This window comes from Protopterus annectens, chromosome 15.part0 (assembly GCF_019279795.1).
Source record: "Protopterus annectens isolate FY-2018-M chromosome 15.part0, PAN1.0, whole genome shotgun sequence".
Lineage (NCBI taxonomy): Eukaryota > Metazoa > Chordata > Ceratodontiformes > Protopteridae > Protopterus > Protopterus annectens.
Window position 1 is genome coordinate 43,808,705 of NC_056749.1, and position 25,927 is coordinate 43,834,631.

The window sequence follows — 25,927 nt, forward strand, 5'->3', positions numbered from 1 at the left end:
TTGCACCAAAGCCAGACTATTACCATGGCTATCTAATGACACTAAGTCTCTAATCAAACAAAGTGACAAAACCATGTCACATTACCATACCACCAAAAATAAAAAAATATGTTACCACATTTCAGCAATTAAGAAATCAAGCTAAAAAAAAAGTTCCAGTGACAAAAAAAAACTTATTTTCAATCCACCCAAAAAAAAAAAAAACCTGAACAACCCACAAACGTTCTGTCAAAACATCAACTATCTCCCTAACCCTGGTAAAACTACCACCCCTGCTCCCTCTACTTGTAACACCTCTGAGCCCATAGCATCATAATTCAACTCCCATTTTATAACTCTATCATCACCCTCCTAGACAAAAAACAATTCCACCCACAAAATTTACCCCCACCACTGAAAACGCAAACTCTTTCTTCCTCAAACCCATTCAGACTATGTACACAAAAAAAACTCCTAAGTAAACTAAAACACTGCTGTCTTGCCGCAGACCAACTACCCAATGAATTCCTGAAAATAGATGTCCCATCCGTAGCCTATATCCATCCTTATCAATCGTTCTATCTCTGAACACTATGTCCCTCACCTCTGGAAAATGTCTTACATCATTCCCCTTTACAAGGGTGGCCCCTCTAGAGAAATCTCACATTATCAACCAATTGCCATACTCTGTCCCATAGCAAAAATCTTAGAAAAATGTATCCACCTAGAGCTTCTAAATCACCTCACCACTAACAACCTGATATCCCCCTCACAACACAGCTTCAGGCCCAAGCACAGTACTAACACTACCCTAATAACCTTCACCAACACTATTCAACACCTCAAAAATGAAGGACAATTGGTCTCTGCAATTTTTCTAGATATGTCAAAAGCCTTTGACACCATATCTCATCAGTTGCTACTCAACAAACTTGCAAACTACAATCTCAACTCATCATCCCTAACCTGGTTCCACAGCTACCTGTCAAACCATCAACAGGCTACTAAATAGGAAAACAAGCTCTCTCCTCTTCTGCCTGTATATACTAGAGTACCCCAAGGATCCATACTTGGGCCCCTCCTTTTTATCATATTCACCGACAACCTAAACTCCACCACCCAACATGCAACTATTATCCAATATGCTGATTACACCTCACTTATCTGCTCAGTCCCTTCTCAACAAGAACTTCAACAAAAAAATACAAAAATCCTTCCAGGGCATAGAATCGTACTTCTACAAGCGTCAACTCATCCTAAACCCAAATAAGACTAAGTTAATGATTTTCACTAACAAATCATCCAAGTTTGGCCTTCTACCCCTCCCTGTCTACTCCTCCAGTGGAACCAAAATTGACCCAACTAATCAGACCAAACTCCTAGGAGTTACAATTGATAACCATCTAAAATTTGATACACACATGTCCATAAAAATCAAAAAAGTCCAAACCAAACTAGGTACCCTCTTCAGGGCCAAACATTAACTCACACACCAAGCCAGACTAGCCACTGCTCGAGCCCACTTACTATTCATAGATTCATAGATTCATAGATTCATAGATTAGTACTAAGCTAACTGCCCTTGCGAGCCATTTTAAGCCTAGCCAATTATCCCTTGTGAGACTCAAACCCTGCACCTTGTGTTTGTAAGGCAAACACCTTAACCATTAGGCCACCCTCCCACCCTCTATCCTCCTCTATAGTTCACATATTTTCACCAATCTATGCAAGACTGACCGTAATACTCTAGAATCCTGCTACAACAAAGTAACGGGGTTTGCAGCCAATCACCCCCATAAAACACATTGTTGCTGTTCTCTGCAGCACCTTAACTGGCTGGAATTTCCCAACCTGTTAACTCTAAACCAGCTTACCATTGCCCACAAAGTCTTACGCAGCCCCAACAATTGCCCTGCCCTCACAAACTTGGTCCAACCCAATATTAACAGCAGGTTCTTTAGATCCTCTGACAAATTACTGCTAAAAATTACCCAGTCACACAACTATCATGGTGACTCCCTCTATTCTAATAAAATAGCCAAGATCTGGAACACTCTACCTCAGCTCATCCAAAAAATTACAAACATCTCTTCTTTCAAAAAAAGCCTAAAAGAATATCTCACCAGCAGATGGATCTGCCCTTCCATTTCACCTGGGTAACGCATTCCTAATGTCTTCTCAATTCCATACTCTCCTTCACCTGAAACTACAAGCTGTTTGCTAGTAAAGTTTCTGATAAATATATTTGTACTGCTATAAATTGCAATATAATGTTCCTAGAATTATTTGTTTTTGTATGGTATCTTTGATTACTGTACTATTGGACTGTGACTATTTAACTACTGCACTGTTGTACTGTGCTTTATTAACTACTGTGTGCTTAATAATCATTTTGCTTGTAATTGTTAATTTGTCTGGAGCATTTCTCCCCAGGTCTCCGCTGAAAATGAGCTACTGGCCCAGTCGGACACTATATTTATACATACTTACAGTCTCACACACACATATATATTTTTATACATGCAGACACACACGCATATATTTATACATACATGCAGTCTCACATAGACACATATATATTTATACATATATATATGGAGTCTCACACACACACACACACACACACACACACACACACACACACACACACACACATATTTGTACATGCATACAGTCTCTCACACACACACACATATTTATACATACATACAGTGACACACACATACACACACATATATTTATACGTATATACAGACATACATACATTTATACATACAGTCACACACATTTATACATGCATAAATAGTCACACACACACACTTATACATACATGCAATCTCTCACGCACACACACACACACACACACACACACACACACACACACACACACACACACACACACACACACACATATTTATACATACATACAATCACACACACACACACACATATTTATACATACATACAATCACACATGCGCACAGGCATAGACACACAACATTTGTACATAGATTCACACAGTCTCACACACACTAACATATATATATATATATATATATATATATATATATATATATATATATATATATATATATATATATATATATATATATATATATATATATATATACACACACACATACATCCAGTCACACACACATTTATACATACATGCAGTCTCTCACACACACACACACACACACACACACACACACACACACACACTTGTACATAGATACACAGTCTCACACACACACATACACACACACACACACATATATGTATATATATATAATATATATATATAAACCACACAATATTCACTCAGGAAGTCCAAATGAGGGTATGACACCAAACAATATCGAACCAACGATAGTTCAGTGGTAAAATAATGCGTGAACACAAGGAAGTAAGAAACAGGTGGTTTAATAACGCTTATATCCAAGGAAGTACGTTTTCGAGTATCTTCATCAGAAATACAAACACCAGTGCATTGAAAAGTACACACCTTATATACATAGCTAATTAATTGAATCAAGTCAATTAGATAAATTGATTCACTGTTTGAAAACCTTTTGTAGTTAAAAAACAGTTAAAATACAAAATATTTTAATTCATATGATAAATAAATAAATAATCACCAATATATTTTATTTTATATACTTAATATCCCTAATATTTTAAAAACCATGTTGAATAAAAAACTTTTTAAAAACATGCCGGTGTTTTGATTGTAAATTAATACTTGTATTTATTTGCCTTAGAATGGTGTGCTATCACCATCTAGTGGCCAAATAATTATTCACAACTTAGCAGCCCTTAACTTTAAAACAGGAACAATAGAAAGCATATTATTCAAACCAGGTTCTGTGGTGGCATCTAATACATACAATCACACGCACACCTACACACACACAAACACAATGACACACACATATTTGTACATAGTCACACACACACACACACACACACACACACACACACACACACACACACACACACACACACACACACACACACATTTGTCCATAGATGCACACAGTCTCATATACACTCACAAGCTTCAAATAAAAATTTGCTTTCATTAATACAACAGATTTTTGAAAAACGGTATACAGATCAAGAAACTTTGATCTCTTTGGAAAAAAAAGCCTCTGAGTAAGTGAGAAAATATAAACAACAAAACCTAGAGATATATGAAAAATATAAAAAAGAAATATGGACATGGGAAAGAAAGAGAGATTTGATATGCTGCAATATTTATGCAAAGGAGAAAGCCAAGTTAACTAATATACTGAAGGCAGTTTCAAAGCTATTCGAAGAAAAATACAGGAAAAGGCATCCAGATATGGAAAATTTCACAACAAAAAGACTAAAAGCATAAAGATTTAATGTAGGAAAGACGATTAGTAAAGTAAAAGTTAAAGAAATAGAAGTTGAAGTTGTGGAGTGCCTGCGAAGTGAAGGATTTAATGTAGAAGGTCTAACACAGACTACATCACAGCATGATGGAGTGAGTCCCCAGAATAAGGAAACGCAAGATGTGAAGAAATATGGACATGGGAAAGGAAAAGAGATTTAATATGGTGTAATATTTATGCAAAGGAGAAAGCAAAACTAACCAATACAAAAAGAGCAACACCAACGATATTTGAATAGAAATACAGGCAAAGGAATCCAGACATGGAAAACTTTATATTACAAAAATAAGAAGACTAAGAGGAAAAGTAGAAAGAGAGATGAGTAATAGAAAAGTCAAAGAGAGAGAAATTGAAGTAATGGAACAGCTGCAAAGAGAAGGATTCAGTGTAGAAAATCAAATTTTGGAGAAGTATCTATGAAGATCCTGTGGAACATAACAAAGATGCTAAATGGATAGAAGAAGTAAAAGAAAGAATAAGAAGTTTAAAGGTACAGGATATGAAATGGGATGAAGTAACAGCCAGAGAGATTGGAACAAAGTTAAGAAAAGCCTCTAATTGGAAAACTCCATGCCCAGATGCAGTACCTAACTTTTAAGTATTAACTTTGTTACACAAAGATCTAGCCATGAGTAAGAACTATTTCTATGCACACCCTGAACAGACACCGCACTGGTTAACAACAGGAAAAACAATGCTCTTACTTAAGAGTGAACCTGCAAGCTACCATAAAAATTATAGACCAATAACTTGTCTTCTGACGACGTATAAACTATACACAGGAATTGATACAGACAGAGTTTATAGTCATTTAGAAGAAAACTCAATTATGGCAGTAGAACAAAAGTGCAATAAAAGGAAGGCATATGGAACAAAGGATCATTTGTTGTTAAATAAAGTTATAGTGGAGAATTGTAAGAAAGGGAAGAATCTAAGTATGGCATGGATTGACTATAAAAAAACATTTGATAGTATCCCACATTCATGGATAAAAGAGTGCTTAAAAATGTATAAGGTACATCCTACACTGATAGACTACATTACAGTAACCATGAAACAGTAGCAGACCACTTTGCAATTAAGCCATGATAAAGGACAGATTATTATTCCAGGGATAAAAATCCAAAGGGGATATTCCAGGGTGACTCCCTGTCACCGTTGCTATTTTGCCTTGCCATTAATCCATTAAGCGGTTTACTTAACAGCTTAGGTCATGGCTATAATTTGGATTCTAGAAAACAACAAAGTCTAATGACTTCTCCTCTTCTCTTTGTCGATGATTTAAAATTATATAGCTCATAAGATGAGGAACTGAAAGCACAGCTGCAGGTTGTCAAAACTTTTTCAGATGATATTGGAATGTCATTTGGTCTTGATAAATGTGCAAAAGCAACCTTTAAAAAAGGAAAACTGCAGCACCAGGAAAACATAAGTTTGGAACAAGAATGTGATATAAAAGAACTTGAGCAAGAGGGGGTGTATAAATACTTGGGAATTGATGAAGGATCAGCAATAAAACATGAATAAATGCGAATAAAACTCAGTAAGGAGTACTTTAGAAAACTTAAATTAATCCTGAAAACTGCATTGACACTAGGAACACGATCCAAGCTATAAATCAATTTACTCTTCCTGTCCTAACTTATAGTTTTGGAGTGATTGACTGGCCCCAGAAAGTGTTGGATAGATTGGATATAAAACAAGAAGGATGCTTCATGCATACCAAATGATTTATAAAAATCAATGTATACCAAGATTATATATTCCCCGATGTTCTTGTGTTTCACCGTTGCAGTCATTACATTTGGGTTATCGGCCTGCAGGTAGCCCTCAGCCGACCTGATTATCAAAGTCTTGGGTCCTGCATCAGATGCTGTCTCTTCTTCCATGATATCAGGTAGTCAGGGGTATAAAACATGCAGCTGATGCCATTACATCATTCTTTCTTGCCATGCGGTGCCCGAAGCAGAAGCAGTTCACAAGTGTCTGTCAGCCGACTCCTGAAGTTTTCGTTTTCAAGTTTCAGAACCGAGGTCTTCAAAAAAGCTAAGTACCCTGTTGGGGATCCTTTTTTCTTGCTCTAAACCAATGTCAGTAAAAGTTAACAATTGTATTACCTGTGGAAAGCAAATACCTCATAAAGATTTTCATTCATACTGCATTCCTTGCTAAGGCCCAGACCACAACGTCCCTCGCTGCCAGCTTTGTGCCTTATTCAATTCTCATACTATTCGTTGTCTGTTCATTTTTGTATCAAATTATTTTGGTACTCTGTTTAATTATCCACAAATGGCTTCGGTAAGCCATCTGACTACCGACATTCTGAAAAAATGTAAAGATAAAGACAGAGACAGACCGCATAGGTCCAAAGCTGCTGACAACGTTTCTGTTAAGCTAGTCGCCAGTTCGCTGGTACTCAGTGAGGTGCTTTTGCAGCCCCTGATACCTGCTACTTCAAATTTGCAGGCCTCTTCTGAGACCCATTCGGAGTCCAGTATGCTGCGAGATGCTTCTTCAACCATGGAACCTGCGGATGTCCTACCTTTGATGGGTCTGGAGCCACTGTGCAGGCACCGGCTTCTGAGAGTGTATTCAGGCCTATGGACTTACTTTTCAAACCAACACCATCTTCTTCAATGCCTAAAACTCGACCCACGCCTAGAAAACCGATGTCCAAACCATATGGTCAAGCCCATATGCCTAAAAAACAAATAAGAATGGCTGAAGACCTTATTACTTTAATTAGGGGAAACCAGGTTTCTCCTCTAAGAGACCTAGAACTGATTTTCCTTCTGATTCTTCTGATAAGGATTCTGAAATTTTTGTTTCTTCTGATTACCATGATTTGCCCTTATCTACCTATGAGGATTCTGATGCAGAGGACACCATTCCCTCTGCTTCCCCTCCAGAAGATTTTCCTTTTGGTGAAACCTTGCACACTCTTAGGGAGCATATCCGCTGGGAAAGCCAGGATTACTCTGACTCCAAAAAGAAACTTAGTGAATTTTTACTCCTACCTCAACACAGGCCTTTAGCTATCCCTCCTGATCTAGACATTGTAGATGATGCCTTCTTGGAATCTAGCCTGGCCCCAGACCCTTTACCTCCAGCTCCCAGGAAACCTGATGGGTATTACAGAGTACCTGACTCTCACAAGTTCCTCCTTAAGAATCCTATCGCGGACCCAGAGACCATTTCCCAGGGACCTAAAGGCATTAAAGCTACAACTGCCAAAAGCCCTACCCCCTCTGATAGTGATTCCAGGGCCTTGGACAGATGGGGTAAAAAGGTATACACTTCTGCTACTTTGGCTATTAGGGCCTTAGACTGCCAGTTTCATATGTTAAAGTATCAGCAGCATATTATGGGACCACTTAAACAGAAAATTATGTTGATTCCTGACTGTGCTGAAAATAAAGAATTACAGGATTTAATGCATTCTGCTGAACAAGTTGGTAAACATACTTTGCAATGTGGTTTTGACTCTTTAAAAGCATCTTGCAGGGCTTCTGTCACTGGGTCTGTTCTTAGAAGGCATGCTTGGCTTAAGGAGCAAACTTTACCAGATCATGTTAAAGCTAAATTACTGGATGCTCCCTTAAACCAAGACCGCCTGTTTGGCAACAAAGCAGAAGAAGTCCTTAAAAAGACAGAGGAAAAAGCTAAATCTATGCAAACTATTAAAAGATTTTCTGCAAGTACAGCCTCCCAGATTTAGTAGGCATTGGCCTTCTAAGAATTGGTCCTTTCCTATCTCTTCCAAGCCTTCTCAGTCCAAACCCAGGAACAGCAGAACACCCAGGCTTCAGTCCCAGGGTACTCACAGGCCTAAGCAGTGGGGGGCTTCCACTTCCAAAGCTGGTAGTAGTAAGACATCCCCCTATGGAATACTGTCACAATGACTTAACCTTAAACCTTCCAAGCCCTGCTCAACTGCCTGTTTTTTTAGGGGGAAAGATCACCCTGCATGCAAAAAACTGGGAACTCATTACCCAGGACAAATGGGTTCTAAATATAGTTTCCCAAGGATACAGATTCCATTTCCACACCTTACCAACCCCAAACGTTTGGCCAGACCTACCCCCAAATCAGTGGGCAGAGGCTCAACACAGCAGGTTCTCTCGCTTCTGAGTATCAGGGCTATTCAGCTTTTCCCAGCAGAAGAGAGAGGACAAGGTTTTTACTCAAGACTTTTCCTGGTACCCAGAAAAGACAGCTCCTGGCGTCCTATCCTGGACCTCTCTATTCTAAACACCTTTTTGGTAATCCCAAAATTCAAAATGCTAACACTTCATCAGCTGCTTCCTATGCTAGGCAAAGATGCCTGGTTGGCAACCTTAGACTTAAAGGAAACTTACCTGCACATTTCAATAAGGGAATCCTGCAGTAAATACCTACACTTCAGAGCAGGCTCCATGCACTATCAGTTCTCTGCACTTCCCTTTGGCTTATCTACTGTGCCCAGGGTATTCACAAAGTGTCTAGCTCCAGCCATTGCATTTTGCAGGCAAGTAAATATTCAAATATACGCATACCTGGACGATTGGCTAATTCAAGCAGAAAGCCAGGACATGTTACTAAATCATCTGGCATTTGTAAAGAAACTGCTAACCTCACTGGGGTGCACCATAAACGAAAAGAAATCTCATCTAGTACCCTGCCAACAAATTGTATTCCTGGGAACAAGCTTGAACACAACTTCCCAGATGGCTTACCTCACGCCAGAGAAACAAGTTTATTTGACAGCCTACTTCAAACTACTGGCCACAAAGACACAGCTATCTGCAAGGAAAATCCTGCAAGCCCTGGGGTTCATGGCCCCTTGCATTCTACTAATTCCATATGCAGGACTGCATATGAGGAAACTACAATGGTATCTAAAAAGTCTGTGGTGCCAACATTCTCAGGACCTGGAATCAGTGATTCCCATCATTCCTTGCATAAAGACAGAGTTCCTTTGGTGGGCAGAGGCCTGCTACTACAACAAGGGACTGCCATTCACTCTACCCTCTGCCGCCCAAAGCCTAACAACAGACGCATCAGACTATGCATGGGGGGCTCACTTGGCAGGATAGTGCTTTCAGAGCACATGGAACCCAAGTCAGATGCACCTGCATATCAATCAAAAAGAAATGTTAGCTGTACAGAATTCCCTGACAGCCTTCAGGGACCACTTTCTTCAGGGACAATTATTGGTAAAGACAGACAGCTCCACTGTTATGTGGTACATAAACAAGCAGGGGGGAACCCACTCGTATCCCTTCTGCAGACTAGCCAAGGCTCTGTGGAACACAGCATTGAACTACCAAGTGCACCTACAAGCTCAATTCCTGCCAGGCAAGCTAAATTCACTGGCAGACGACCTAAGCAGAAATCTCATGGATCCACATGAGTGGAAACTGGAACCAAAGATATTCAACATTCTGAGAAACAAATGGGGGAACCCAGAGATAGACCTGTTTGCCTCCCCTCAGAACTACCAATTGGACAAATTCTGCAGAAGGACTTCCCACAGTCAAGCTTGGAAAGTGGATGCCCTGTCCTTCAGCTGGGAAAGCCTCTCAGTTTATGCCTTTCCCCCTCTGCCTCTCCTCTCGAACGTTCTGCTAAAGATCAAACAAGACAAACCAAGGACAATACTGATTTGCACCAGACTGGCCATGCCAGCACTGGTACCCCCTCTTGCGCAGTATGTCACTGCTGGAACCATGGCACCTGCCTCAGACCCCTTCCCTGCTGCCCACCAGGAGGGCCAGATTCTGCACCCCCAGCTTCAAACCCTGAACCTTGCAGCCTGGCTAATTCCCTGAGCTCTCCAATAGCATCCCTCAGTAAGCAGGTGCTACATGTCATTCTGGAGGGAAGGAGGTCTAGTACTAGAAAATCCTATGCTGAAAAGTGGAAAAGATACTGTTCTGGAGGCAGACTCGAGGGATGGGCACAGCAGTGCCCAGCTTACCGCATATTCTTCAATACTTAACAGAGATGCTCCACAAGGGCCTTTCCTTTTCCTCAGTTAAAATTCATGCCTCTGCCATTTCAGCACATTATAATACTCAGCCACCCCTCTTCTCTCACCCCCTGCTGAAACAATTCCTCAGAGGGGCCAAAAATTTAAGACCACCCACAAGACCCCCTACTCCAGCCTGGGACCTTAACTTTGTATTGGAAAAGCTCACTCTACCTCCTTTTGAGCCAGCTGCAACTGCAGAGTTGAAATTCCTTACTTGGAAAACTGCATTCCTTATAGCCATCACTTCATCAAGAAGAGTGTCTGAATTACAGGCTCTCATGGCAGTGGAGCCCTTCATCATCTTCCATGCTGACAGGATGTCCCTCAGGACCAATCCTTCCTTTATGCCCAAGGTGGTATCCAGTGTGGCCCTTAATCAGTCCATTCATTTGCCAACCTTCTTTCCTAATCCATAGAACAAAGGAGAACGAATACTGTACTCTTTGGATGTGCACAGACAACTTAGATTTTATTTGGACAGGACTAAGCCTCTCAGAAAAACTGAACGGCTGCTAGTTGCCTTTGCTGCAGGGGCAGAGGGGAAGGCCATTTCAATGCAAACCATTTCTAAGTGGATAGGCCATTGCATTCATTTCTGCTATAAGCACCATGGAAAACCTGCCCCACAAGGGATAAGATCACATTCTATCAGGGCTGGATCTATGTCTACAGCCTTTCTCAGAGGTGTCCCTACCAGGGACATCCTAGAAACTGCTACCGGGAGCTCTGTACATACCTTCACCAAACATTACCACTTGCCTATTTTTTTCTAATTTCAGAGCTGGTTTTGCCTCTGCAGTGTTGCAGGGCCTAATAGCTGGTCCTAATGCTCTCCAACTTCCTCCTCCCTTCCTTAGCTTTGGGAATCAACCCAAATGTGATGACTGCAACAGTGAAACAAGAAGAACCTAGTACAGTTATGTACACTTACCATAAATGTAGACGTTTGTATTCACTGTTGCAGTCCTGGTTACCCTTCCTCCAGCCCCCTGACTTCTCTTGGCTATACCTTGCTTCTTGGTTAGTGTATTTCAGCTTTCTGGTGTATTTGCTTTTTTTGGAGGTGTAACCTTATATTTATAATTGCTTCCCATTATGGGGGCACCGGACATCTGTGGCAAGAAAAACTGATGTAATAGCGTCGGCTGCATGCTTTATACCCCTAACTACCTGACGTCATGGAAGAAGAGACAGCATCTGACGCAGGACCCAAGACTTTGATAATCAGGCTGGCTGAGGGCTTACCTGCAGGCAGATTACCCAAATGTAATGACTGCAACAGTGAATACACTTGAACATCTACATTTATGGTAAGTGTACACAACTGTACTTTTCTGAAGGAGAGATGGCCCTCCTTGAAATTGATTACATGTATAGATCTGCAATCTTGGGACTCCACACATATCTACTGACCTCACAAGATCCAAATGTGGTGTAAGTTTTGAAACATGAGGAGAATAAATCTAAGATGACATCTCTGTTTATTTAGCAGGAGCATATCGACGTCAAGCAGAAAAGGAAATCAAACCAGAAGTGGATAAAAACCAGGCAGCAACTGAATGTGCTAAGAAACAAAAGTAAGAATATAAGGTGAAGAACCAGGTGAGAAGGCAAGAAATGTGGAAAAAACATAAATATAGTTGCAAGTATAGAAAACTTCTGGAAGAACCTCATGTTGATCAAAAAAAATGCATGAATGGTTAAGGAGAGGTGAACTTACATCAAGAAATGAAAGGTTAATATTGGCAGCCCAAGATAGTGGGCTATGTACACGCTGGTTTACTAAGTCCATTGAACATGTGAGAGAAACAGACGTGTAGGTTTTGTGGAACCGAACTGGAAACAGTCACACACCTTATTGCTAGTTGTGACTCTGTAATGGCAGAGGGACTGTATACTGAAAGGCATAATAATGTGGCGAGATTGTTATAATGGAGATTGTGCAGACATTATGGTATCGAAGTGGCTGAAAAACACTGAAAACATGAGCCACAGAGAATCATAGAAAATGATGAAGTTTACATCACATAGGATCACCTAATACCAGCATTCCAAAAGATAGATGCTAGAAAACTGAATATAGTGGTCCAAGAAAAGAAGACAAAAGTAGCACTGATCATTGAAATCACCACACCTAGTGACTACAGTGTCTTGCGTACAGAGAGACACAAAGTCATAAAATACCTCGATGTGCAGGTAGAAACGAGAGCCATGTGGAAGAAAGATACCCAGACAGTTCCAATAGTAGTAGGAGCAACTGGTCTTATAAAAAAGAATTTACAATCGTATTTAGATACGTTACCAATTCATGTAACACCATACGAATTGCAGAAGGAGTCATTACTGGGCACATTGCGGGTGCTGCGAAGATTTTGGCTAACATCAAAGAGTGAAGCAATACTTATTTCATGAACTTTAATAGTACTTTGACTTGGGAATGGGGTCCATTCCCGTCATGGTATTAGAAACCCAAAAGACTTGGAGAAATTAAAAAGGGAGAAAACGTATAATATATATATATATATATATATATATATATATATATACAGGATGCCAATGCACTTTTTGGCATTGAGCTTGAGGCCATGGCTTTGACACCAGGCATCTGTCTCAGTGAGGCCCTTTTGTAGGATGTCCACATTGTTAGGAGTTTCAGTTATGGCTCCTAGTTTGCAGTCATCTGCAAACTTCATTAGCCAAAGACCTTCTGTGTTAGCCTGTACTTCAGAAAAGTAGATACCAAACAGGAGAGGACCCAGGACTGAACCCTGTGGTACTCCACTTGTCACTGGTCTGAAGTCGGATTTGGCGTCTGCTACTTTCACAGTGTGGGTTCTGTCAGTGAGCCAGTTAGCAACCCATCTTGTGACATAGGGATTTATACCTAGTTTAGTGAGTTTATCTATAATTCCAGAGTAGGGGATGGTTTCAAAAGCCTTGGCGAGATCTAGATAGGCTGTGTGAACCACCTTACCCTCATCTACAGCTTTGGTGACTGATTCAAAGAAGTCTGTCAGGTTTAGGAGACATGATTTGCCTTTTACAAACCCGAACTGGGTGGGGTCCAGAGTTTGGAGATTACCAGTGTCTTTGTTTATAAGTTCCATGATGATACATTCCATGGCCTTGCAGACCAGGCTCATTAGGCTAATGGGGCAGTACTTCCCAGGGTCCGTAGTGGCTCCCCCTTTGTGGAGTGGGATAACCATCACTGTGCACCATTCAGTGGGTACAAAGCCTGAGGTGAGGCTATGATTGAACATGGTGCTTGGGTAGGGTGCCATTTCATTCTGTAGTTCATGTAGAATGCACCCTGGGATATTGTCAGGTCCCATGGATGCTGTGTTCTTGGCTTTGGAGAGTGTGGTTTTTACCTGTGCAGCCATGATTACAGGAATTTTCATTCTTCTGGTATAGAGATGGGCCCTTCAGTGGGTGAGTGGGGGGTAAAGTTAGCATTGAACCTATCTGCCAGGATGTTGGCAATATCAGTTGGTTCTGCATATTTAGTGCTATTGTGCTGCAACTCAGAGCAGATCTGAGTGTTGCCATTGAGATTCTTGACATAGCTATAGAATGCTTTGTGGTTGTCTTTAGAGTCAGTGATGATTTTGTTTTCATAACTAGCTTTGGAGGATTTTATGAGGGATCTCAGCTTTTTACTGAGGCTGACCAGGGAGTTCTTCCAATCATGGGATTTTACTCTTTTTTGCAACAGTTTCTTTCTTCTGTTGTAGAGTTTGTTTATGGCAGAAGACCACCAGATTGGCTTCCTTTTTTGGAGGATATTGTCTTGGTTCTGTTAAGCATAGCATGATCCATGCACTCGTGTAAGTGCTTATAAAGTGCATTTGTATAGGATTCACCAGTCGTACCTCTATTGTCTGTCAGCATGGGTGTCGTGAAGTTTGCCACTTCTGTCTTAAGAAATGTGAAGTTGGCTTTGGAGAAATTTTTGACAGTGGTTTCCCTAATGGGGGGTGGAGGCGGGATATGGATGTCTAGGCTGATTAGCTTGTGGTCGGATCTGACCAACGAGGAATTGACATCTGGTATAGAACACCAGTCACCCATGTTGGTAATGACCAGGTCTAGGAAATTACTGCCCCTGGTGGGAGTGTGGATAAGGTGATCCAAGGCACTGGAATTTATGAATTCCAGAAAATGTTGAGCAAAAGTGTTGGTACATGAGTAGTTTTCCCAGTTAATGGTGGGGTAGTTGAAATCGCCCATTATTAGGGTGTTAGGTTGTACCCTAATATTTTCCAGTTTATCAAGAAATGTGGAGTGGGAATCCTGGGGCATGGTGGGGGATCTGTAGCAAGCTACAATTTGCATTGCGGTCTTGCCCAGAGTTAGTTGCACTTGGATAATCTCGGATGCGTTATGCTGAGCAACTAGCCTGGAGGTGTGGATATCCTTAATGAATATCGACACGCCTCCACCTTTAGTGTTTCGGTCCACGTTAGGTGGCCGAAAGGTGTGGTATGAATTATAGCCTGATAATGCAAAGGTGCTCTCTGGAGCCTTGAAACAGGTCTCTGTCACTGCACAGATGTCGATGTTCTCCATTTTAAGGAGTGCCTCGAGTGAATGCATTTTGAGGTTTAGACTTCTAGCATTGAGTAGCATTACCCTCAGATTTTGCTTGCTTGTACCTGTTATGGTGGTGAATTTGTCATTTGAACCTTGCCTAAAAAAGGCACTATAGGGGTGGCAAGAGCCTTAGCCAGTATCCAGAATCCCAAGGGTGACAGGTGTAGGCCATCTCTGGCAAAGCATCATTTTCTGTCGATCATGTCATCCCAGGAAGACAGATACTGGATCCCCTTAGAATGACACCAGAAGCTTAGCCAATTGTTGAAGTCATTCATTTTGTCCTTGTACTGTGATATCATTCTGGGTGATGGCAGGATGCTACTCAAGGCTAGGGTCATACCTGCATGGACTACAAGATCGGAGAGCTCCTCCATGTCTTTTATCATGTAGTCCAGGGAGGTACGTCTCAGGTCATTCACACCAACTTGGACAATGACAGAGTCATATTTGTATTTGGTGTGGAGTGACCTGAGGGCGTGCATTATGTGGTGGATCCTGGCATCCGACAGGCAGTTGACAGTAACTTTCTCCTTGTTTAGCCTGGTGAGTGGAACATTAGTGTGCCTGACTATAGAGTCACCTATGACGTTGTTATGCCTTATGGGCTGTGGTTGAGTGGCACACTGAGTTTGCATATATATATATATATATATATATATATATATATATATATTTATATATATGTATAGAGACACACATAAAAAGACACACATATACATACATATAGTTTCTCACACACACACACACACAAAGACTTACATAAGTCTCACACACACACATATATTTATACATACATTACAGACACACACACACATTTTATACAGGCATACAGTCACACAGACATTCAGACACACACATATCTACACATACATACAGTCACAAACACACATGTATTTATACTTACAGACACACACACACACATATAACTATACATACATAAACACACACACACAAAGACTCACATTTATACATACATAGTCACACACACGTATCTGTATAGATAAATACATACAGACACATAGTTATACATACATACAGATACACATACATACAGACACACACATACACATATATATTTAAACATACATAATACATACATGTACACACACACACAGATACACATATATTTGCACATACAGTAATTTATAAATGCATACAGTTTCTCACACATACACACACACATATTTATGCATACGTACAGTCACACGCACATATATTTATACACACACACACACACATATATATTTATACGTACATACTTTCATAATACACAGACACATTTATACATACATACATACAGTCTCTCTCACACACACATTTATACAGTTATAAAGTCACACACACACATATGTATTTATACATGCACGCACACATATATTTATACATACATATAGACACATACACACATACATATATTTATACATGCATACAGACACACACACACACACCTACACACACATATATATCTATATATATATATATATATATATATATATATATATATACATATACATATATATATATATATATATATATACACACATATTTATACATACAGTCTCACACACACACACACACACATATATTTATACATACATACAGACACACACATGCACATACATATATTTATAAAGACATACAGTCACACACACACACGCATTTATACATACATAGTCACACACGCACATACACACACACATTTATACATGCATACAGTCACACACATACACACATATTTATATACACATACAGTCTCACACACGCACACATATAATTATACACACATATGTACAGTCAAACACACATATATTTATACATACAATCACACACGTGCACACGCAGAGACAGACATATATTTATATATACAGTCACACACACAACTGTATTTATACATGTACTCGTGTGTGTGTGTGTATATGTATATATGTGCAATATATATATATATATATATATATATATATATATATATATATACACACAGACACACAGACATATTTATACATATAGATACGCACACACACACACACACACACACATATGTATTTATATTTATACATAGACACACACACACATATTTATACATAGTCAAACACACACGCATATATATTTATACGTACATACAGACACACACACACATATATATATATATATATATATATATATATATACACATATATGTATTTATACATACACACACACTTATATTTATACATACAGACATGCACAAAAAAGACACTTATATTGATACATACATACATATAGTCTCACAGACACACATTTATACATACATACAGTCACACACACATATTTATACATACATACAGTCACACACACATATTTATACATACAGTCACACACACACATATATTTATACATATATATATATATATATATATATATATATATATATATATATATACACACATTTATACATACATATACACACATTTATACATATACACAGTCACACACGTACACACATAAATTTAAACATACATACAGACACATACACAAAGACACAATTATATTTATACCTACATATAGTCTCACAGACACACACACATTTATACATACAGTCACACACGTGTATAGATACATACAGACACACATATATTTATACATACATACAGTCGCACACATACACATATATTTATACATACACACACACACACACACACACATATATTTGTGCATATATATTTACACACACACACACACACACACACACACACACACACACATATATTTGTGCATACGTACATACAGTCACACACACACACACACACACACACACACACACACACACACGTATATATTTATACATACATACAGGCACACACATATATTTATACATACAGCCACACGTATATATTTATAAATACATATACACACACACATTTGTATGTACATACAGTCTCTCTCGCACACACATACGCACACACACACATATATATTTATACGTACATACATACAGTCGTACACACACACACACAGACATGTATTTATACATAACATGCATACAGTCTGTCACACACACACACACACACACACACACACATATATTTGTAAATACAGTCTCTCACACACACACACACACACACACACACACACACATAGTCACACACAAACACATATATTTATACATACAGTCACACACACACATATATTTATGCATACATACATACACATAGTCTCACACACACACACACACACACACACACACACACACACACACACACACACACACACACACACACACACACACATATTTATACGTACATACACACAGTCTCTCACACACACATTTATGCATACATACACACACATATATTTATACATACATACATGCAGTCTCACACACACACACATATATTTATGTATACATTTATACATGCATATATATATTTATATTTATTTATTTACATATATTTATTTATACATACATAGGTTCATAGGTGGCTGTCAGCTGTGAGGCCTATATAAGCCTAGCCAAAAAACTTCCCTGGCTTTCACCACCCAAGAAATTTATTTTCCTGCGCCCCTGTCTAGCAGAGCCACAGAAGTGATCACCAGGGTAAATTTCCTATTTCCCATCCAGTTGTCAAGATTTTTCTTAAACAGGGCTAATGAGGTATTTTGCTTGACATGAATGGGTAGTCTGTTCCAGAGCATGCAAAGTCTCTGGGACAGGAATCTTTCCCTCCAGCATGTTCTGTTTATTGTGGTGGCAAGGGTTAGGTCCCTGGAGCGTGTGGCTCAAGAGGGATTGAGGGTTTCTTTAAGTGTAGCATGTCCAACAGATCTAGGTTTGACATGGCTTTGTATGTCGGGCAGAGGTTGCCTCTGAGTAGGCGATAAGCGACAAAGTAGAGATGGTCTATATATGGCATCTGTGTGAGGCCGGTAATCCTCTTATGTGAGGTATTTCTGTGGCCTTTCTAGTTGTAGATGTCTTGGAAGGTACATGCCAAATGGGGCATTTTACTCTATAATGGGTCTGATAAGGGATGAGTAGAGAGGAACAATGACTTATTTTTTTCCTGGAGCTGAACCCCTTTGTGATGAGGTGTGCCACATAGAAGGATTTCCTGACTACTGTGGTGATGTGATCAAAGTAGAGACTACTGTCCACCTGTGTCCCAAGGTCTCTCATCACACTTTTGGTGTTTAGTAGGCTACCCCCTATGTGGTAGTTAATGGGTACAGTGTTTTTCCAAAAGGGTGACAATGCACTTATTGGCATTGAGCTTGAGGCCATGACTTTGAGACCAAGCGTCAGTCTTAGTGAGGCCCTTTGTAGAATGTCCACATCATTAGGCGATTCTATTATGGCACCTAGTTTGCAGTCGTCTGTGAACTTCATTAGCCAAAGACCTGCTGTATTAGCCTGGACTTCTGAGAAGTAAATGCCAAACAGGAGAGGACCCAGGACTGAGCCCTGTGGTACTCCACTTGTCACTGGTCTGAAGTTGGATTTGGAGTCGGCTACATTCACTGTGTGGGTTATGTCAGTGAGCCAGTTGGCCACCCATCTTGTGACAGAGATTTATAACCAGTCTAGTGAGTTTATCTATAATTCCAGAGTGGGGGATGGTGTCAAAAGCCTTGGCGAGGTCAAGATAGGCTGTGTGCACCACCTTATCCTTGTCCACGGCTCTGGTGACTGCTTCAAAGAAGTCAGTCAGGGTTAGGAGACATAACCTACCTTTTAGAAACCCAAACTGAGTGGGGTCCAGAGTTTGGAGGTTACCTATGTCCTTGTTTATAAACTCCAAGATGATATGTTCCATGGCCTTGCATACCAGGCTCATAAAGCTAATGGGGCAGTAGTTCTCAGGGTCTGTGGTGACGCCCCCTCAGTGGGCACAAAGCCTGAAGTGAGGCTATGATTGAACATGGTACTTAGGTGGGGTGCCAGTTCATTCTGTAGTTCATGCAGAATGCAGCCTGGGATGTTGTCATGTCCCATGGATGCTGTGTTCTTGACTTTGGAGAGTACAGTCTTTTACTTGTGCAGCTGTGATTACAGGCACTTTGCATTCTTCCAGTATAGTGATGGGCTGTTTGGGGGGGTGGGGGGTAGGGGGGGGTAAAGTTAACACTGAACCTATCTGCCAAGATGTTGGCAATATCCGTTGGTTCTGTATATTTAGTGCCATTGTGCTGTAACTCAGAGCAGATCTGAGTGTTGCCATTGAGATTCTTGACATAGCTATAGAATGCTTTGTGACTGTCTTTAGAATCAGTGGTGATTTTGTTTTCATAACTAGCTTTGGAGGATTTTGAGGGATCTCAGCTTCTTACTGAGGCTGACCAGGGAGTTCCTCCAATCACTGGAGTTTACTCTTATTTGCAACAGTTTCTTTCTTCTGTTGTAGAGTTTGTTTATGGCAGGGGACCACCAGATTGGCTTCCTTATTTTGGAGGATAGCTTCTTGGTTATGTTGCGATGGCAAGATCCATGCCCTCGTGTATGTGCTTATACAGTGCATTTGTATTGGATTCAGCAGTCCTACCTTTATTTTCTGTCTGTATGGGTGTTGTGAAGCTTGCCACTTCTGTCTTAAGAAGCATGAAGTTGGCTTTGGAGAAGTTTATTTACGGTGGTTTCCTTAATGAGGGATGGGGGCAGGGTATTGATATTTAGGGTGATTAGCTTGTGGTCAGATCTGACCAGCAAGGAGTTGACCTCTGGCATGGAACATTGGTTGCCTATATTGGTAATGACCAGGCCCGCAATACTGCTGCCCCTGGTGGGGGTATGGACAAGCTGATCCAGGGTGTTGGTATTTATGAATTCCGGAAAACTTTGAGCAAATGAGTTAGTACATGAGTAGTTTTCCCAGTTGATGGTGGGGTAGTTGAAATCGCCCATTATTAGGGTATTGGGCTGTACTTTAATATTACCCAGTATATCAAGAAACATGGAGTGGGCATCTTGGGGCATGGTGGGGGATGTCTAACAAGCTACAACCTAGATTGCAGGTTTGCCCAGTGTTAGTTGCACATGGATCATTTTGGATGCATTATGCTGAGCAACTAGCCTGGAGGTGTTGATATCCTTAATGAATATGGACACGCCTCCTCCTTTAGTGTTTTGGTCCAGGTTAGGTGGCCAAAATGTGTGGTATGAGTTGTAGCCTAGTAATGCAGGGGTGCTGTCTGGAGCCTTGAACCAGGTCTCCGTCACTGCACAGATGTTGATGTTCTCCTTTTTAAAGAGTGCCTCAAGTGAGTGCATTTTGAGGTTTAAACTTCTAGTATTGGGTAGCATTACCCTCAGATTTTGCTTGCTTATACCTGCTATGGTGGTGAGTTTGTCATTTGAACCTTGCCTGAAAAGGCACTGTAGGGGTGGGCAAGAGCCTTAGCCAGTATCCGGACTCCTAGGGGCGGCAGGTGCAGGCCATCTCTGGCAAAGCATTGTGGTCTGTTGATCATGTCGTCCCAGGCAGACGGACACTGGATCCCCTTAGAATGACAGCAGAAGCCTAGCCAATTGTTGAAGTCATTAATTTTGTCCTTGTATTGTGGTATCATTCTGGGCAGTGGCAGGATGCTACTCAGGGCTAGGGTCATACCTGCCTTGGCTGCATGACCTGAGAGCTTCTCCATGTCTCTTTTCATGTAGTCCAGGGAGGTATGTCTCAGGTCATCCACACCAACATGACAGGCAGCTGACAGTAACTTGATTTTGTGGGCTATGTGTCATTTGCGTAGTGTTGGGGGGTGGTGGTTGCTTGCATTTCAGCTTTGGAGGTCTCTATATATGTATACATACATACATACAGTCTCACACACACATTTATACATACATATAGTCACACACACACACACACACACATCTATTTATACATACATGCAGTCTGACACACACACACACACACACACACACACACACACACACACACACACACACACACACACACACACACACACACACATTTATATATACATACAGTCACACCCACAAGCACACATATATATTTATACATACATACATACATATAGTCACACACACAAACACACACATATATATTTACACATACATACACACATATATTTATACGTACATACAGTCACACACACACACACACACACACACACACACACACACACACACACACACACACTTATAAATACATACAGTCTCACACACACAACTGCGGTGGTGGTGCTGCAGTAGCATTGCCGCCTCACAGTAAGACGTTGTCCTGTTCGATTCTCAGCTAAAGCATCTTCTGTGTTGAGACATGCGTGAATGCGCGTACCTTCGTTGAAGGTTGTGCATCAGAGCTGGCAACTCGGCACGTAAAAATCTACTGCCAATCATTAGCAGACCGGAGTTCCGCTGTGGCGACCCCTAACCGGGAAAAGCTGAAAGAAACAACAACAGTCTCACACACACATACATATATTTCTACATACAGTCACGCAGAGACAGACATATATTTATATATACAGTCACACACACAACTTTATTTATACATGTACTCGTGTGTGTGTATGTATATGTATATGTATATATATATATATATATATATATATATATATACACACACACATACACACAGACACACATATATATTTATACATATAGATACGCACACACACACACACACACACACACACACGTATTTATATTTATACATAGACACACACACACATATTTATACATAGTCAAACACACACACATTTATATTTATACATACATACAGACACACAGAAAGACACACATATATTTATACATACATACACACACATATTTATATATACATACAAACACACACACACATTTATATATACATACAGACACACACATATTTATACATACATGCATACAGTCACACACAAACATTTATATATACATATAGTGTCACACACACATATATTTATATATACCTACTGACACACACATACATACATATAGTCTCATACAGACACACACATATTTATACATACATGCATTCACACACATTTATAAGTACGTACAGACACACATGCATCTTTACGTACATACAGTCTCACTCACACACACATTTATACATACATACAGTCACACACACACACACACACACACACACACACACATATTTATATACACACACACACACACACATATATATTTATATACACACATTTATACATACATACAGTCTCACACACATAAAGACACATATATTTATACATACATAGTCACACACACACACATATATATCTATACATACATTCAGACACACACATATATTTATACATACATATATACAGTCACACACATACACATATATATTTTACATATATATATATATATATATATATATATATATATATATATATATATATAAAATCGAACAAATAGCTGGTCAGGCAGAAGTGTAGAACAAACAGGAACTTTAATAAAACGTTACACACTGAATAAAATCAATAAAATAATAAAAAACAGGATAAGTTCTTTGGTACACACAGGTACTTCTTCAGACCCATAAAATACTGCATCCACAGTGAGTTTTTATATGCACAGCCTAGTGTTCCAAGTCACGTGATTTCAGTAAAGGTCCAATCGGAATAGCTTCATTTAACCCTTTACCTTCATTGGCTCTAAGCAAATGCATCCATTTTATTTCAATACATTCCGTCTTAGTTTTTACATCACCACCTCTCAAGCCTGGTATATACATATCCAAAACTATAAACTTAAACCAGTGTTCACACCCTGCTGACATAACATGTTTTGATAAAGCATTCCTCACATCTTGCTTGCGAATACCATAAACATGCTGTCTAATCCTGTCTCTTAAACAGCGATTGGTCTTCCCAACGTAAAAACTTTGACAAACTACACGATGCACAGTAGATTATAGACTAGTCATATTTGTGCATACATACAGACACACACATTTATTTATTTATTTATTTATATATATATATATATATATATATATATATATATATATATATATATATATATATATACACACACACACATATACATATACACATATTTATACATACACACACACACACACACACACAGACATATTTATACATATGTACATACATACAGTCTCACACACATGTATATATTTATACATACATACAGACACACGTGCACAAAGACGCATATATTTATACATACGTGCATACAGTCGCACACACACATCATGTATTCCTAATTATTAGCTAGTCTGAATCTGCTTTGCTGGAAGTAGAAAACTGTTGTTTCCGAAGTACAAACTAAGCTACATACATTTTGCTTTTGGTTGGAATGAAGAATGTTTACTTTGATTTTTGCATTTTTGTCCATGTTCTTTATGTATGCATGCCTTCCTGTCCTTCTTCACAATAAATGAACAAACAAACAAACAAAATGCTAGTGCCATTAGGACAGGATGGCACATGCATTTTAAGTCTTGCTCTAAAACCGTCATCCTCTGTACCTTTAAGACTCTTCTCATCTGCCGTGTAATCGTATTTTTTGTAACTGTCTCTTTCTTTGTTCTTTGTTTCAGAAAAGAGCATATAAAGGCTATACAAAGGCTCTGCCGATTTTAAAAAAGATGGGAATAAGCTCTATTCTGTTGCGGAAGATTATTGGCACCTTAGAAGTAGCTTCTGGAATTGTGATGACATTAGTTCCTGGAAAACCCAAAGACGTGGCTAACTTTATCCTCCTCCTGGTCATGTTGGCAGTTCTCTTCTTTCATCAGCTGGTAGGTGACCCACTGAAGCGCTACGCCCATGCTTTAGTCTTTGGCATCCTGCTGACCTGCCGTCTTCTGATAGCACGCCAGCCTGACGAACAGCCAGAACGGGAAGTTACGTTTCAAGGTGCCACAGAAGAGCTTCAGCAAAGTGACTCGCAGGAGAAGAATAAGATGAAGGTGTCTTAATATCCATCGCAGAGGGAGGTCCTTCTGGCAGAATGTTTCCGGAGAGCCCAGATATTTCCTTTTTTACAGTTAGAAACCAGTGACAGTGTGCACTTTTTAAATTAAAGTTTCTTTCCAAAACTCATTGATCCCAGGACAGAAACAGATGGAAGGAACTGGGGTATAGTTTTTAAAAGTTAGTTGGCTGAAAAAGCAGGAAGAGACTGCATGGAGTGAAGAGAGAGAAAAGAAATGTACTCCTTTCTTTCCCATTGCCAGAGACTGGACATGTTTGGATGTTTCCTGGGTAATGCCCGCTACACTCTGCGTTCAAGTTGGGAAGACATGTTAGGACTGGGTTCCTACATCTCAATCATTACGCCTTTGTAATCTTCTTCCATTTCCATGTCAGACATAGCTTGTTTAACTGTCCAGATTTTTGCCTTCTGTTTTTGGTCTGTTCCTCATAAAGTTTGTAGTTTTATGGCAAATCACTGACGATTGAAGTCACTAAATATTGGCGTACATTTGAGTTTTAGACTTCCTATCCTTCAGAATATGCATGCTAACACAAATCCTGTTATTCATGCAACTTTCTAAGTTTATTACAAGAGCAATATTTAACATCTATAACTATTTTGGGGCCTTTGTCCCCCCCCCCATAAATTTAGGCTTTGTCCAGATTTATTGCACTGAGGTTGAAAGGTATGGTGTCGGATGTTCATAAATGGATCATTTCAACATGCTACTGGGTAGAGGGGTGGGGGACTCGATAACAAAGTATTAGAAAGTTTCATTTCAGTATGACTGAGTATAGCTATCCACATAGGTACGCCATTTTCCAAAATATGACTAAAGCCTGCATCATGTGACAGTGATGCAACACTTAGTACTCTGTAGGTTGTGGACCACCTTCTGATTCGGGATTTACTACACGTTTCCATCATCTTCCTTATTCCCCCACTCTTCATCCACCCCAGAACTATATTACTTCCTTTGGAGGATGGGGAAAGACTGCATGCATTCTGCCCAGACTCATAAAACCA

At 39.8% G+C, this 25,927-nt stretch overlaps 1 protein-coding gene across 1 annotated transcript in view; it reads left to right on the top strand.

Moving 5' to 3' along the window:
* TMEM35A (transmembrane protein 35A) overlaps positions 1–25,401 on the top strand; it is a 133,747-nt gene extending 108,346 nt beyond the window's left edge. The window contains exon 2 of the mRNA XM_044057648.1: positions 24,522–25,401. Coding sequence (XP_043913583.1) covers positions 24,522–24,902 — 381 coding nt within the window. The 3' untranslated portion in view covers positions 24,903–25,401. The remainder of the gene's footprint in view (positions 1–24,521) is intronic.
* Positions 25,402–25,927: the final 526 nt, after the last annotated feature.